Raw genomic sequence first — 16,381 nt, 5'->3', positions numbered from 1 at the left:
GGAAAAAAAAAAAAAAAAAAAAAAAAAGATCAATGGAGTAGAATAGGGAATCAACCATAGTTCCTATACAGAACTTAACGTCAAGGAAGACATGTGACTTAATAAAAGTGAATAATATATGTAATAAGTGACATTAGCTTAGTTTTCTATTCACCTGAGCAAAGCAAGGTAGGAATATGCTTCTCAATATATATTCAAAAATAAATTACAGGATATCCCTGGTATCTGTCCATAAGAGAATGTATAAACAATAAATTCAGCAATAAATTTCTGCTGTCCACACATAGGTAATTTAAATATAATGTTAAGTGAAAACAAGAAGACACAAAAAAGAATATCCTATATGATTCCACTCATATGAGGTTCTAGAATATAAAGTTCAAAATAAACCTATGGTCGAAATATTAGAATCTTCTGTTATGTGGGGGTGACCCTTGACTGGGACAGGTCATGAGCGAGTTTCCTGGGATGAAGGATGCATTTCCTATCTTGTTGGGAGTGTGGCTATGTGCATTTGTTGAAATTCTAACTTTACTCTTAAGACTTGTGTATTCTATTGTATGCCAAATTTTTCAAATGAAAAATAACCATAAAGCTTTGACTCCAGTCAAAGATATGCTTAAAATTTTAAAAAATAGAATGTTAGGAAAAAATAAGTAAATTTCAGGTGCAGCAAATATTTAAATATCAAACAACCTCCCCCAATAAAAAGTACAGAAATCTTTAATAAGCACTATATCACATTTTAGGGAAGAGTACTTTTGTAACAAACTAGGAATCCTAAAAAGATGTAAAGGAAAAGATAGGCTACCTGAAAATTAACCACTATGTAAACTAAAGGATAGCATAAACAGTCAAGAGAACAAAATATCGGGAAACTAAATACACCTCATACAACATATAAAGGGTTAATATCCCTAACAAAGATCAATAAACAACCCCAAAGAGAAACTAAATATACACATGTATGGACAACAGAAAAAAAAAACTATGAATCTCAGTAACCATGTGAAAAGGCATTAATATATCTAACAGCATTTAAAAATACAAATTAAAAAAAAACGGGGTGCCTATTTTTCATCATTTGATTAGAAAATTTTAAAGATTGATCACCTTTAGCACCACTAAGGATATTGGAAGATGGGTAAATTCCTGGAGAAGTATGAATATTTACAAAGTTTTGGAGACTCATTCTGTCAGTAAGAATGTTCAAGAGATACACAAGAATGTAGAGAAATGGGTATAGTGTAATCCCAGTTTTATAGAAAAAAATGTTTTCAGGGTTTTGAACAAAGAGAAAAATATGAAGGGAAACATAACTCTTGAAAATGATACTTCTAACTATTGAAAATGTAGTATACCAGGGCTTGATAAATTTTGGGCCAAGCAACAAATCTGCTGATCACATTTTTATAGTGCATGAGTTCAGAATGATGTATGCATCCTTTTAAAGGATCATACTGTAGATGGTTATGTAATTATCTGCATAATATTCTTTATTTTGCTTTTTGGCCAGGAAAGGCTAAAATATTTACCAAATAGTTTTTTTTAAGAAAGAGCTTACTGAATTTACCTCAGGGGAATTATAATTTATTAGTTTTTCTTTTCCTTTTACTTCTCCATATTAAACTTTTTTTCATAACACACTTTTGAAATTTAAAGAAAACAGCTAGGTAGGCAGGGAGATAGGATGACTAATCACTTTGAATGCTCTTGGAAATGGAAACCAGAGACACTAAGTAAGAATCCTGTCACAATCTAGGCAAAAAGAAAAGGGGCCTTGGAATGGAATAGTGGTAGCTGAGAGAGGGAAAAAGGGATATGTTTTATAGGACCCTATAGGAAATGGTGAAAAATTGGACATGGATGATGGGGTCCAAGTATAACTCAGACGACTACTTGGCTCCAGTCAGTTAAATGGGGCCAACTACTGAGATAAGAGGCCTGGGAAGGGATGCTGGAGAGTAAATCCAGTGTTCTATTTGAACTTGCTAAGATTCTACATGGAACTGTGTGAAAGAGACAGTTGGGTATAGATGATTACAGTTGCTCATGATGTGGACAGGGAGGCTGAACAAGAAATGCAAATTTAAAGGTACTTGTCATAAATGGGATACTTAAAGCTATCTGGAAGTGACACAGAGGGAAAAGGGAAAGAGATCATGAGTCTACCTTGTGACATGGTGCCCTACCAACTAGAGACTGAAAACCTGAAGCATGCCTTCAGCCTACTTCTTGAAGACCACTGTCTACCTATCTGGATTGTCTAAAATTGTTAGTGCCAAAATTTCTCTTCTCACTGGCCGTGATACACCATGACTTCCGAGTAGCCACCGGCACTTCCTCACAGCTTAAAGAGATCATGAGTCTACCTTGTGACATGGTGCCCTACCAACTAGAGACTGAAAACCTGAAGCATGCCTTCAGCCTACTTCTTGAAGACCACTGTCTACCTATCTGGATTGTCTAAAATTGTTAGTGCCAAAATTTCTCTTCTCACTGGCCGTGATACACCATGACTTCCGAGTAGCCACCGGCACTTCCTCACAGCTTATATGCAAGTGGTTTTCTGGACAATCATTTACTATTGTTTGTCCTCCCAGCATCTGGCTCCCCCAGTGGGGAGATCAGTTCAGGTCCCAGTCCTGTCCAGTATGCCCTGCCACAGGTCCCCAGTGACAGGCAATCACCTTTTACTCATGCCTTAATTTCCCTGAGAATGCCAGGAAAGACTCACCAAGGAGCTCGTGTAGGTGGGATCTGAGGTGTCATCCTGGAGGTAGCGGGAGAGGCCAAAGTCAGACACCTTGCACACCAGGTTACTGTTGACCAGAATGTTCCTTGCAGCCAGGTCCCGGTGAACATAATTCATCTCGGACAGATACTTCATGCCTGCAGCGATGCCCCTGAGCATACCCACCAGCTGGATCACTGTGAACTGCCCGTCATTTTGCTGTGATAAGACATAAAGGGCATCAGGATCAAGATGGGCTCCAGTGGTCCCAAAGAAGCCAACATGCCTTGACCTGCTGCTTGTTAGCCTGTCAGTGCCAGGCATGCAGCTCACTGCAGACACTTCCTCCCCTTCTCCATCCTCGTCTTCCCTTGAAGGCTCCACTCTCTTCTTGCCAAGCCCTGTTGATTTCCTCTCCAAATTACATCTCAAACTCATCCACTTCTCTCCCTCTTCACTGCCACCACCAACTAAGTCTTCGTCATTCATCACCTGTAATAGCCTCCGGCACCTTCCCCCTTACAATCCATTCTCTCCATGGCAGCCAGAGCCATCTTTTTAAGACATAAATCAGGTCTTGTCATTCTCTGGTTTAAACTCTCTAATAGCCTCCCATTGCATTAAAGAAAACCTCCAAACTTCACTGCACAGCTAGGAGACCCCATAGGACAAACTGCCTTCTCCCCTTAGGACATTGGACCTCTTGGCCCCATGCTAAATGAAGTCAAAGTGACTGGCAACATTTCAGTTCTTCCCAGGCCAGGCTCTTCGTGCCATAGGACCTTTATATATGCCACTCCCTCTGTTTCCCTCCCCACAATCCATACTTACTTGCCCTTCAGATTTCTCTTAAATGTCTCTTCCTCATAGGACATCCTTGTAACTATCCCTCCAGCAAATGTAATTAGCACTCTCTGACTGCTATCATTTAGTGCATGCTTTTACTATTCTTAGCACATATGACAAGTTTTAATCTTTATGTGTGTGTGTGTGTGTGTGTGTGTGCATGTGTGTGTCTGCCTATCTTTTCTACATTAAGCTCTCTGAAGACAAAAATTCCACTGGTGTGGTCATCTCAACATTATCAGAGCTGGAAATTTTAACAAAAAAGGAGTAAAACTCTCAATAATATAACTTGAATGAATGATTGTTACATCTCTTCCCATTTCCAAAATTAAAGATTGAAGAAAAGGGTAAAATCCTCAATAAAAATAACTCAAATGAATGACTGATACATCTCTTCCTGTTTCCAAAAGTAAATGTTGAAGCCACCTTCCTTGGGTAGTTTCAAGGCTGTCATCCTTTCCATCAGGATAACCACACCTATCTCATAGAGACCAGGGCCATGGAAACTCACAAACAGGGTCTGGCACATGGGACTCTGCTAGCAAGTGAGAGCTGCTGATGCTCCTCCTCACACCAGCCTGCAGTGCTGCCTACTCCCCAGTAGATTCACAGTGTCTTGTGTAGATGCCCCACACCCAGTTGGACAGACTGTTCAACACATAAATCCAGGCCTTCCTCCTGCCACCACAAACCTCTTGGGTCTTGGCTCTGCACAAAGCAGTTAAATGCGTAGACCCTGGGTCATACTGTCAAGAACATATTTTCCCATTTAGCCCAACTCTAGCGGCTTCCCAAAGAGCCATGTATTGTGTTCCCCAACTAGAGCACAGTCCAGACACTGGAATGAGCCAATGAAAGAAGTCAGGATGCCTCAGGTACAGTCAGCTACTGCTGAACATAGGCACTGGGCAAGCCAGCCACGCCCTCTGTTGCAGTGTCTTCATGTGAAAGACAGGAAGCCTAACAGTGGGAGGCCCTCCCATTCATGAAGCACCTAATGATGTGAGATGTTACACAAGGAATTCATATATGTTATCTCAATATAAGTAAGTGCAGGCACGTCATTTATACACATGGTTATACAAAATGTTTCTATGCACAAAATAAGGAGAAATCATAAAAGACATTATAAACAATACCCTGTTTATTAGAGCAAAGACTAAAAGTAAAGAAGCCTGACAATGAAAGCATAAATTGTTGACTCTGTTCCTCATACAAGATTGCAACCTGGATCCAACTTTTGGGGGGCCATGTCTCGGATCAGCTGAAGGAGTGAAGGATACTTCCTCCATGTTCTGCAGTCCCTGCCAGAGGGATAGCCCCCAAATATGCAGAGTTTGACCCACTCCATACACCAGGCTGCTTCTACCTCAAATCTTAACCACTGCTCAACCCATCCAGAATGTGTCTTCTGTAATGGTTCTTCCAACCAGCTCCAAAAGCAAGTGCAGAACTGTTTTTGGAAACTGCCTGGTTTTCAGCACATGTTGCCCATCTGTGAAAGCTGGATGTGCAGCGAGTGATGTGAATTCTCTTTCTCAATAATGAACTTCAATCAACACCTTCTCAAGAAGTTAGCCAGGCTCTTGCTAGCACCCTGTGTTTCTCCAAGTAGGTCTCTGGGGATTTGCCCCCTCCAAAAGTTGTCACTGAACTTCTGCAGATTGCAAAAAATATCTCAAAAATATCTCAGCTACAAGTCTCATGGGTTGTGTTTTTTCAATTCAGCTTATTTCCTCTTTGTAAGTGTCCGTGACAGTGTGGTTAAAAATGAATGTCTCCCTAAAGAAGATGACATTTTGGGGAGGGCGCTGGTAGTTCCTATAAACAATTTTTCAAAGAGCAATGTTGAAAGCACATGGTGTAATGTGTATATATTTTTCCACAGTCATTGAAGTCTTCCTAGGCCTCTTTTATTATCTTTTTGTTTTATAATTCAGTTTCTAGGGTCAACGGAGTTAAGAAGTGCTTAAAATTCTGGGCTCTGGAGTCAGACAGGCCCAGTTGGAGCCATGCTCTAACAGACACAGGCTTCATGAGCCTGAGCAGGTTATGTAACCTCTAGAAAAGAGATTTCCACATCTGTAACCTCATGTCCAGTCTTCATAGGGTTTTGATGAGGTCAAGTGTGAAAAGCCTCACCGAGAGCCTATGGATACTAAGATGACAATGACTACTCTACTATCAGCAAGGCCACAGTGTCCTCCAAGGCAGCTTTTTCCTGCACCTCAAATATACAGGGTGAGAGGAACTGAGGATACCTGGGACCAGAGCTTTGGATTATTCAAGGCTTCCATAGTGTGATGGAAGAAGTCCTAGAACCATCAGCCTTGGAGAATCTAGTTTACAGTACATTACAAGCTCAACAGGTAACAGGCTGCCATCTGTAACAGCCTGCTCACCCAGTCAACTGTGGTAGTAGATGATCAAGACTTAATGATACAGGCCTGAAGTTGGGTCAATTAATTAACAAACACTGATTTCTTCCATTACTTGATTTCTGAATGGCAAGTAGTACTTGACAGAGTGTTTTGAGCCTTAAAACTGGTTTTCTGCAAAAGGCAAGGTAGGGAATATTATATATAGACAAGATAATGGAAGCCCAGAAAGTTTAAGTGATCAGTTTTTAAGTCACTCTGCATGATTTTGAATTATAATATGAATATAAATCCAGAATGGCAAATGGCTTCTCCACTGACATCTCATCTTGGACTAACTGATAATGGCTGTCTCAAAAGCTATGTGGAGAACAACACTGTATAATAAGCATTGCAGGAAAAAGGGGCTCCACTGATTAGTTATGCTAGTCACTTATCTGGTCTTCTAACTCTTGTCACTACCTTGTCCACTGGGATACATGGACTTTGCAATGGGACTGTGCAGCACATTTTCCTTAGGGTCTTCAGGAGAACTGTAAATCACCACAGAGACGATCCTGTCTGTTGGATTCTTAATCTTGGTGAAACCTAATGATATAAACATATTGAGATTTTCTAACAGGTTCGGCCACTTTTTATGCTCAATTCATCAGAATAACTCTCCAAGCAGAATTTCTGCAGATACGAACAGCCACGTACAAAGTAAGGAAGACAGAAAAATACCAACAATGAAGATTCTTCAGTGACTTTGGGAAAAATCTGGCTGTGTGCTGAGCACCTGGTAACAACAGCACAGAGGAGAAACACAGTCCTGGGTGAAGTGATTTAAACTTTCTTCCCTTCATGAAGTGCTTTCTGCTGAAATTGCTTTTCTGCAAATGCACTGAAGCCACTTGCTGGCCCTTATATTAGACAGGAAGGATTTAGGTATTTCAACTTTCATTGACAAATCCACTTCAGGAAATGAAACTCTTATTTGATTTGTGTGAAGAGAATGAATCATAGATTTTTTTTTTAAACTGAAAGAGAACTTTCAAGCTCATCCAGTTCAATGCCTTTAGTTTATAGATTGGAAAATTGAGTTAACAGACTTGTGCCAGGCCACAAGGTGATGCATAGCAGAACTTAAGGAAGCACATTGGTCTTAGGGCTTCTAATCTGGTATTCTCCACAGAACATCTGGGCTTCTGTCTTCTAGTTTCAGCCCATGAATGATCTTCCCTGATGAGAATGATCCTATCTGATATCATTCAGTGATTTCTAAGACTCTTCCAGTTATGATCATCTGTGAATGAACCAGTAGCAACAATAAGGTTGTATTTTAGGAAAGAAGGCTTTATGGAACCTGTCAGCCTCCGTAGCTAAGGCACAAGACATTGATCAGGACCTTGGGAATTATCCCCCAAATCAGGAAGACGTCCCATATTGAACCCCTTGGGTTTGAGTGCCAAGAAGAAATAATTATGGATGTGTATGCTATGCACCCATGGCTCAGTCACTGAAAACAAGAAAAAAAAAAAACTTATGAACTAGCTACTATGTGCGTGTTTAAAGAGTAAGTATTTTCAGTCCTTCTGGCATGTGAGGAGTTCTAAATCCCGAAAAGAGAGAGGAATGGTGAGAATCTATGTCTGATGTACTGACTGTATTCCTGATGCCCTGACATGGCTAGAGCTGTGGCCAGTCTTCAAAGTTCCTATGTTCAGGAGTTGGAGGAGAGGAAATAGATGCATAAACTGAGAACTCACCCCCTTCCTTTCTCTTCTGAATGGTGATCCTAAAATTATCCTCCTTCCCAGAAGAAGGACCCTGTAGAACTGAACCGGTGACCTATTTTTTCAATTTTATCAAGCAGCAGATACATCAATTAATGTTGCTATGCTCCAGGGTTTGGTGGTAAGGCTGAAATTAGATTTATAGATTACCTGCCTCCATGTGGTGTGAGCAGTCAGAAACGCTTCATTTCCCCTCTGCTCCTGCTATTGCTTGCTCTTGCCTCCCCCTTCTTGTCATGTCCTCACCCCTGTTTTTCTGGGCTCCTCTATGGCCCCTAAGTTTTCTCCCGCTGCACACCTGACCTCATCATGAAAAACACTGCTGCCCAAAGTGCCTCTGTGTCCTGGGCCCTAGGTGGAAACAGGCCCTGGAAGGAGCTGAGGTATGTGATTTAAATTTTTTGCAGGCTCCAGAGAGAATGATTCTCCCTGTCCCCTGCATGTTCCAGGGTGGGAGTCTAATCACAGTCCCTGAATCATGCAGTGACTTTCTCTGAAGTACAGTCATGTGACTGGCACGAAATAAATGACTCTGAAAAAGGTCTTAAGGCAAGTCCAGAAAATACTGTTTCTTCTAATACCACCTTCTATTCACATTTATCTGATTGTTCTGTGAGATCTTTGATCACAAATGGAGGCTCCCAGAAAAACATGGACCATGCCTTGCTGTGATGTCACTACAAGACTTAGATATCATGTACACATGGACCACGAGACCTCTCCTGCCACTCCCTCACATTTTGTTTCAGGAATAACTGCATGATTTTCATTCAGCCAGCATTTACTAGGAGCTCATTATGCTACGTACTCAGATTTATAAATAAAAGTCTTAATACCCTCAAGCAGGCTGCACTAGACAAAGTACCTGGGCTATCTATTCTGGATCAGTTGTCCGCCATCCCTTTTCCCCAAAACTAAAGCCATTACTGCCTAATATCCCGGACTAGACAACAAATATGAGCTACCCTGGAAAGGTAGCTTCAGTGGTGGCAAATGCAGCTTCTAGCTGAGTCTTCTAGCTTCCCTTCCACGCTGCAGCCCCTAAGCTTTGTTTCTGTGCCCTGGAGGCTCCACACAGCTGTTGGTAGGTTGCCAAATAGGCTGTGCTTTGGCTACTTCTACTTTTGGCTGCACTATTCCATGATTCCATCAGCTTGCCCACATGCTTCGCTACCTATCAGGCAAATTTCTCATCCTCCAGCATTAGAGAAATTGTCCCACTTGTTTGACTCCTTCCTTGGTTTCCCAGGAAGTTTAAGTCCTTCCTTCTGATTTCTCTGTACTCCACTTATGAAGACAAAACATAGCCTAGGCAGATGATAGCTAGAAGCTTTGAGCACTCAGGTCCTCGGGCCAGGGGCTAATCCATGACAGGTTGTATTCTGTGAGATAGACATAATAAGATCTTCTGTCTCTCAAATATGAGAAGATACAAGGTTGCTGTCTCCCTGTCAAAACATGGGGAATGTTTTGAATCTGGGCATACCTGTCCCTGCAGTAGGAATTATATCACATGACCTCTAAAGTTAGGTCACAAAGGCAAATCAGCTCTCACCTTATTCTCTTGGGTTGCTTGTTCTTAAGACTCAGCTTAATCTAAGGAAGCCCAAGAAGAACACATGAAATGTGCTACCTGATATCACAAGTGAATGAGCCTTCAGATAAATCTGAGCCTCAGCACTTAAGCTGCTCCAGCTGACTCCACAAGAAACAGAGATGCAGTCCTCCCCGAAATCCCTGCCTCACATGCAGGTTTATGAACAAAACAAATTGTCATTGTTGTGCTAAGCCACTAAAGTCTTGGGGTGATTTGTTACACAGCATTATAGTAACGTTTCCGCTTCTAACACTGGTCTCGCCAGAGCAGTCAACCCATTAATGTTTGAAATGACTGAGAAAGGAAGGGCCATTTGATAGCAGCCACAGTTATTGCTTGATAGCCCTGGTGATGTGTGGAGCCGGCTCCTGAGTATTTCCCTGAAGTCCACCCAGTATTTCCCAGAAGGTTCCACCATTTCTTGGGTGCCACTCCTGGACCCTCTGCTCTCAGGCTCCCAGCTGTTTGTTCCCTTTGAGCCTCTTGGTCTAAGGCTCATCCTGCACTCCAGCAATTCTCAGCTTCCACTCCCCAGGCACCAGCACCTTGGCCATTCTCTGTCACTCCTCTAGGTGGCTCTGTGATATCCCAGGGAAACAAAACTGGCTCAATCGTGAGCCTGGCCTCACTCAGGCATGTTCTAATAAGGATTTCTTACAGGTCTTCCGACCAGAAGGCATTTCACCACCTCCTACTTCTGCGGCAGGTTGGGTGAGAGCCACAATTTTTCATCATTGTATGGAAAAACTTCTGAGAAGTCTTCCCTTTCCCTGCCCACAAACGCCTCCTTAGAGGGAAAGTGGCCCAGGAGCCAGAAAAGGGCAACTTATTTCATCTCTGAACTGCCAATGAAGAGAGCTGGCCAGAAGGGCAGCTGTACTGGAGAAAGGCAGAAGCAAGCACCGGCATCTGCATGAATCAGGCAAAGCTGTGAAGTCATCTAGAATCTCTTCAATCTCTGTGATTCATGCACATGCCAATGACCATTATTTGTCCTGCTCATTTTATTCACCCAGCAGCATTCATTGAGCTCTCCTCTATGCCACCGTTTCTGGGAATCTACAAGCTCATCTTTGTTTCCTCTTTATAGCAACAAATCTATGCTATTGTTAATGTCTCCAACATCCACTTGCATTTGACCAGTGGATTCTTGAATGGCACATTATCCTCGCAGATCACTTCTCCCCAGCCACCACTGTCCTGTATCCAACAGTGTCAGATTGCATCCTACATGCCCCCACAGTTGCTCTTACCCTGAGGAAAGAATCCAAAGCACCATTCTCCATGAACTCTGTGATGATCATGACCGGCCGACTCTTGGTGACAACACCCTCCAAGCGAATAATGTTGGGATGATCAAACTGGCCCATGATGCTTGCCTCACTCAGAAAATCCCGACGCTGCTTCTCTGAGTACCCAGCCTTCAGGGTCTTGATGGCCACATAGATTTCCCTCTTGCCTGGCAGTTTCAAACGCCCCTTGTATACCTCTCCAAACTCTCCTGCAACCGCAAGAATGAAATTAGTATCCTCTTCCTTCTCAATCTGTGGAACCACAAGGGGAAGCATCTTATCAGGAACAGTGGTGCTCAAGGTGGAATTGTGATTAAAGTGACAGAAATTGAAATGGTGTTCTGTCATTGTAAGCTGGATGTCTTGGCTCTAATCAGCTCATGCAAAACACAAAAGGAATACTAAAATGCACTCCTTACGTCAGTGCTAAGAAATAGTTTAGTATCTAAGAAGAATTTCTGAATAGTTATGAGTTTGTTTTTTCCACATTTAATTTTTCATATGTGCCCCAGTGGAACAATTAAAATTAAATGGTCAGTTTCACTTTAGCAGAATCACAATCCATTTTAGCAGAGCCTGATGGAAGACTGTCCAGGGGATGGGGCATATGTTTGGGTACTTTAGCCCTCTGAACAAGATGTACATTATTTATGTTCCTACATTGTTATAAAGGTGCTTATGTCTCTTGGGTTCTCCAGAGAGCAGACAGACTCCAATAAGTTAGGAAAAGAAGAGGATTGTCGGGGAGCTATGAGAGGGAAAGGAAGCAGGACTAGGCAGGGAGAGGCTCTGATCACAGTGAAGATGTGAGCCACGCAGACTTGACCGTCTCAGCCCACCTAACTTGGATCTCCAAGGCAAAGAGCTCCTGTTCCTGAAACAACCAAGACCTAACACTGCTGCCATGTCCTAACCCTGATGCCAGACCCAGCATCTGACAGGGGCTGCCTGGAAGAGCTGGACATCTGTAGAAAAGCTGAAGGAGACCCCAGCGATGCTGCACCTGGAGGCCACTGACTAACTGCATTCCTGGCAGCTGAAAAGCAAGTTATTTCTCCAAGTGGGTGCAAGCTGCACGCTTCCATGGCTGCTGCAGAATTTAAACACTTTTGCAGTAAAATCACCAAGAGAGAGAAAAAAAAAAAAAAACAATTCCGATGACACTCTTTCATAGTTGCTTTAAAAAGTCTGTTGAATCCTGCTTAATGTGCTTTCAAAAGTTATTTCATGATTTCACTCAGTTTTGCAACTTCCAGTTCTTTCATGTGAAGCAGTTAAATATCTACTTGCAAGTGCATCGCTGAAATGTGTGTCAAAGGCCTGTCAGGAGGAAGAGGGTTTTCTGCTGGGAAAACTTTCTTTTTCACTTTCAGCTTCTGGAAGCAAATGATGGAGCAAGCTGTGAGCAATCAGAGACATTACTGGTCACATGAGAAAGGCAAGTGAACACTGCCTCTGTGAATTAGTTGGGAGTTCCTTTTGTTTTCTACTGCAGAAAAGACTGGAAGAAAGCTGCACAAAAGGACTTTATGCAAAATTGCCCCAGAGTCTACTGAACGTGACAGAACACGAGTTGGAGGAGAGGCTGGCTTAAGTACCATTAGGAAGATTTCAAAGTAGACCTAATACTAAGACAGATATCATTTTCATCATTAGTTTTGACACTGAATCATATGCTGCTTTGGAGAATTGCTTGAGGTCAGACAGAGACTCTTCCACATTCATAATTTCCACCAGAGCGCCTGTTACACGGCAGGCATGTCAATGAAAGATGGGAGTATCATATGCATTATTATTTATTTGGCTTTTGCCTTGTCCATTCTTGGGCTATAAATCACTGAGTCTTTGTCACTGCTTTATCCACCGTAAGTTGAATGTGGTATGTAAAAGAATATCCATAGGAGCAGTACCTTCTATAGACAGACACTGAACGACTGTACCAGGGAATGGGTGGGAAGCAGTACCCCCACTACTGAAGCTAAAAGACAGCTGAAAGGTACTGACTCAAAATATATGTACATTCTATTTTGAAGTGGAGAAAAAAAGGAAGTTATGGAATCTGACATGAAGCACGTGCCCATATGGAATGTGCATGTGTGTACGCAACAGAAAAATTATGAAAACTCCAAATCAAACTTATTTTTCAATTCAAATTATTTTTAAAAATGGTGACACTAGAAGGGTGGAAATGGGAGTGAGAAGTAGAGATTAGTAAACTCAGTTTAGTTATTCTCATTTTGTTACAGTTGCCAAGACAAGCCTTACTTTGGTAGTTAAAAATGCATAGCATTTAAGAAAAAGTAGAGCAAGAGGGACCTGCCAGAGGAGGTATGTCTGCATGTGGGTATGTATGTCTATGTACAAGTGTGTGCATATGTGTGTATGTCTTCTGTACCCATGTGCAGATGTGTCTGCATGGCCTCTGTTGATAACTGTGACTGGGTGAGTACAAACTACACGCTGGATAAGTATGTTAGTTAAATAATATTGGTTAGTGTCTCTTCCTTATTGCCATAATGAGTTCTATTTTCTTTTAGGAACAAGGTACACTGTAGTTGAGAGACAAGGGAAAGGTATATTAATATTTCTTCTTGGAGGCGATGGCACACAAACATTTACTTACTGACCACCTACTATGTGCTAGGCACTTTGTATGCTTTATCTCATCCAATCCCCACCTTCCTCTTACAACTTGAGCATTATTATGCCCCCTTTACCAATAAGGACATTAATAAGGACAGCACACCCCCAAATACACAGCTATGAAGCAGAGACAAGGCTGTCCCAGGACCATCTCCTTTCCTGCCTTCTAACTCTGGATAGGAAGTTTCAATCCAGAAACTACCAGACCCCAACTGTGTAGGTCCACACAGTTCCTACACAGTGACTAATCGCAGTGACTCAGTATCCAAGGAAGAGCAGAGCAGAAGAGGGACTAGTTCACAGACAGGTGTTATCCATCTAAAGGTTCTGTCTGGGAGTCAAGGAGAATCAAAATATTTAGGCATCAGATATATTTGTGCACTTCAGTGTACAGAGTTTGGAAAATAATCCAGATGAATACTTCCCCCCCCACACAACATATACAAACACCCAAAGTTTACAGCCCCTGCACTCACTGGAGGAGTCTTATGGAATAAACTGGCCTGGGTCTCCCTAGGAGATTCTGATTAACTGGTCTGAGTGCAGCCTGGGCATTGACAAATTCAAAAGCTGCGCACAGGATTGGCTACATAATTTCCAGTGCCTGATGCAAAATGAAAACGAAGAATTCCTTGTTCAAAATTATGAGACAGCAGAACATTAAACTAAGCATCGGTCTTTCTAAATATGAGGGCCTTGCAATCACAGTGGTCACAGGCACAGGAAGCCAGGCTGAGGTGCAGTAAGGCTGAGAACTTTGCAATCGAAGTGTCACCCAAGCATATATCAAATGGATTTTGTAAAGTGTTTTATAAACTGCCTAAGACACCTGAGTACTGGAACTGTCTCTGAATACTTTTGAAAGTAGAGCCTGAATACTGCTGTCCACATGGTACAGGGCTTGGGACAGCATGGGTCCCATTGATGCGAGGGGAGAAAAAGAAAAAAGAACCCAGGGAATAAATGAAGATGTGGCTGCGAAAGTGCTACCTCCACAGTACACTGTAGATCAAATTACTTTTCTAATTGGTAGATGTTATTCATCATTTGATCTCTGTGGCTGACTGGTTCTCAAATGTGGCTCTTCTAGTACTTTAGCTTTATATATCCTCTGTGGGATATATAAATTACGATCTTTAAAAATTACACAATAAAAGCATGCTCTCCTTGGCTAGGGTGAGGTGGGTTTTGTCTTCCGTGACTTCAGTGGTCATAGTGTCACTGCTCTCAAAAATCTGATCCACAGTGATGGTGCCATAAAGAATGGTGAATGTGTAAAATTAGCTCATTTCTTGTCCAGCAAAGAAAAGACCCCATATTCTCTGTGTCAGGAGGTTTGCAAAGTAGCAGCAGCAAAGGAGCCACTTAATGCCTCATTGGGAGGCTGTGTTCCCTGGTGCACAGGGACCCTTCAGTGCAGCTGGGAGGGAAACTCAAGAAGTGAGTAGAAGAGGAGGCCCTCTGCCTGCCCCAAACCACACCTGAGTCAGTTGATCTCAGCTGGGCTTTTTATTTCTCCATTCTTGGCTTTCTCATCATTAGATATACAAAAAAAAGAAATGATAAATTCTCTCGTTTTCCAAACGGTACTGAGAGGAGTGCATGAGATAGTGTTTTGTAAATGACGAACTGATTTAAATCATGCATGGGTGGTGATTTTAAAAAGACAAAAGAGAGAGGTAGTGTGCAGTATGTGTAATGGAAGGGATAAGGGAAGGAAAGTAGGTTTCTGCAGCCACAAGACACTTAAAAGTGCCTTATCCAAGATACACTAGAGCCTTTGGCCAGAGGCAGTGGGGAAGACCCTGTGCCAGGTACCTGGGCACGGAAGGTACTCCAGGTAAATTTAGATGCTGAAGTCTGGGGTCTCTGATGTTTACTTCTCCACAGCCTCACGGGGAGGTGTGAGTCAATGGGCATATTGTCAATACTGATAAGAAACAGAACCAACAACTGCTATCACCTGTAATTTTTTACTTTAGGTTGGTATACTATCTTCAAGAAGCTATGTCTGCTTTTTGGAAATTTTACTGTTATTCACGCCAGAGCTTGAGATTTATGGTTCCTTGATTTGGTATAATCTAAACTTTAAAAAACTTTCCTTTCATATGAGCATTATACCATAGCCATATCTTCTTTCTTTTTTAAAATAAAAATACATAATATCTAAAAATAATTTCAACAAATCAAGCATTAACTTTATATTGAAAACAAGTGGTTATAAGAAATGATTTTGCTGGGTTGCAGTTGTGGTTGATTCGGTTCAAGGCAATTCTTACCGGCAGTAAATGCAGCCAGACTAATTTTGGTCTGGCTGGAATTTGGCAACTGATCCTGAGTCCTCTCCCATAAACAAAATGCATTTGGCTATGACCAGCTCCAGTATCACGTCAAGCCAGTGTGGGGGAACAATGGCACTCAGCAGTGGTTCTCAAAGTATGGTTCCTGCCCATCATCACCAGCTAGGAGCTTGTTAGAAAATGTAGGTTCCCGATCCCCTCCCTACCTGCTGGATCAGAGGCTTAGTAGGTACAGACCTGTGATCTGGGTTTTAATGCAGTATTTTCAGGTGATTCTGAGGCCCAGCTCAAGTTTGAGAGCCACTACCTCAAGGCTGTCAGCTGAGGTTAATGCAGCCAGTTCGTGTCACTGTCCTTCCACACAGCTGCAGGAATTATTCCCTACGAGATCAGCTCCTTGCCAATACCTCTGTCCCACCTTCCTTGATGAAATGAGGAAGAGAGAGTGGTTCAGCATTGTTAAATGCCTCAACTATTATATATAAAATCAGAAGGAAGGAATTTTCAATTTTTGAAAATGAAATATCCAACCTGCCAGCAGGTATTTCAGGCAGTAGCTATTAGCTATGTGCAGCATGAATCTACACATACAATTGCATACAACTGCACTATTTATTTTTAAAGCAGCATTTTGAAGTCACAAACTGCCTTGGGGGGGGGGAGGAAAGCAGAGTTTCTAGTTACTAATTCCAGCTTCACCAGATATGGAACTTTAAAGAATACATTTAAACTAGGATTTAAAGAATGATTTCAAGTGAGTTTTAACACTCTAGTCTATAAAAGATAAGTAGGTTACCGCTAAACCAGTGATCATAG

The 16,381-nt window shown here is 42.0% G+C and overlaps 1 protein-coding gene across 1 annotated transcript in view; it reads right to left on the bottom strand.

Annotated features, from left to right (window-relative positions):
- The window catches only part of Ephb1 (EPH receptor B1), a 300,214-nt gene that overhangs the window by 38,868 nt on the left and 244,965 nt on the right, over positions 1 to 16,381 (bottom strand). The window contains exons 10-11 of the mRNA XM_019207667.2: positions 10,584 to 10,831; positions 2,738 to 2,953 (exon numbers count right to left, since the gene is read on the bottom strand). Of these exons, the coding sequence (XP_019063212.1) occupies positions 2,738 to 2,953; positions 10,584 to 10,831 (464 nt within the window). The remainder of the gene's footprint in view (positions 1 to 2,737; positions 2,954 to 10,583; positions 10,832 to 16,381) is intronic.

Source organism: Fukomys damarensis, unplaced genomic scaffold (assembly GCF_012274545.1).
Source record: "Fukomys damarensis isolate Sample0158 unplaced genomic scaffold, DMR_v1.0_HiC HiC_scaffold_37, whole genome shotgun sequence".
NCBI lineage: Eukaryota > Metazoa > Chordata > Mammalia > Rodentia > Bathyergidae > Fukomys > Fukomys damarensis.
This window is presented reverse-complemented; position numbering and strand designations above follow the sequence as displayed.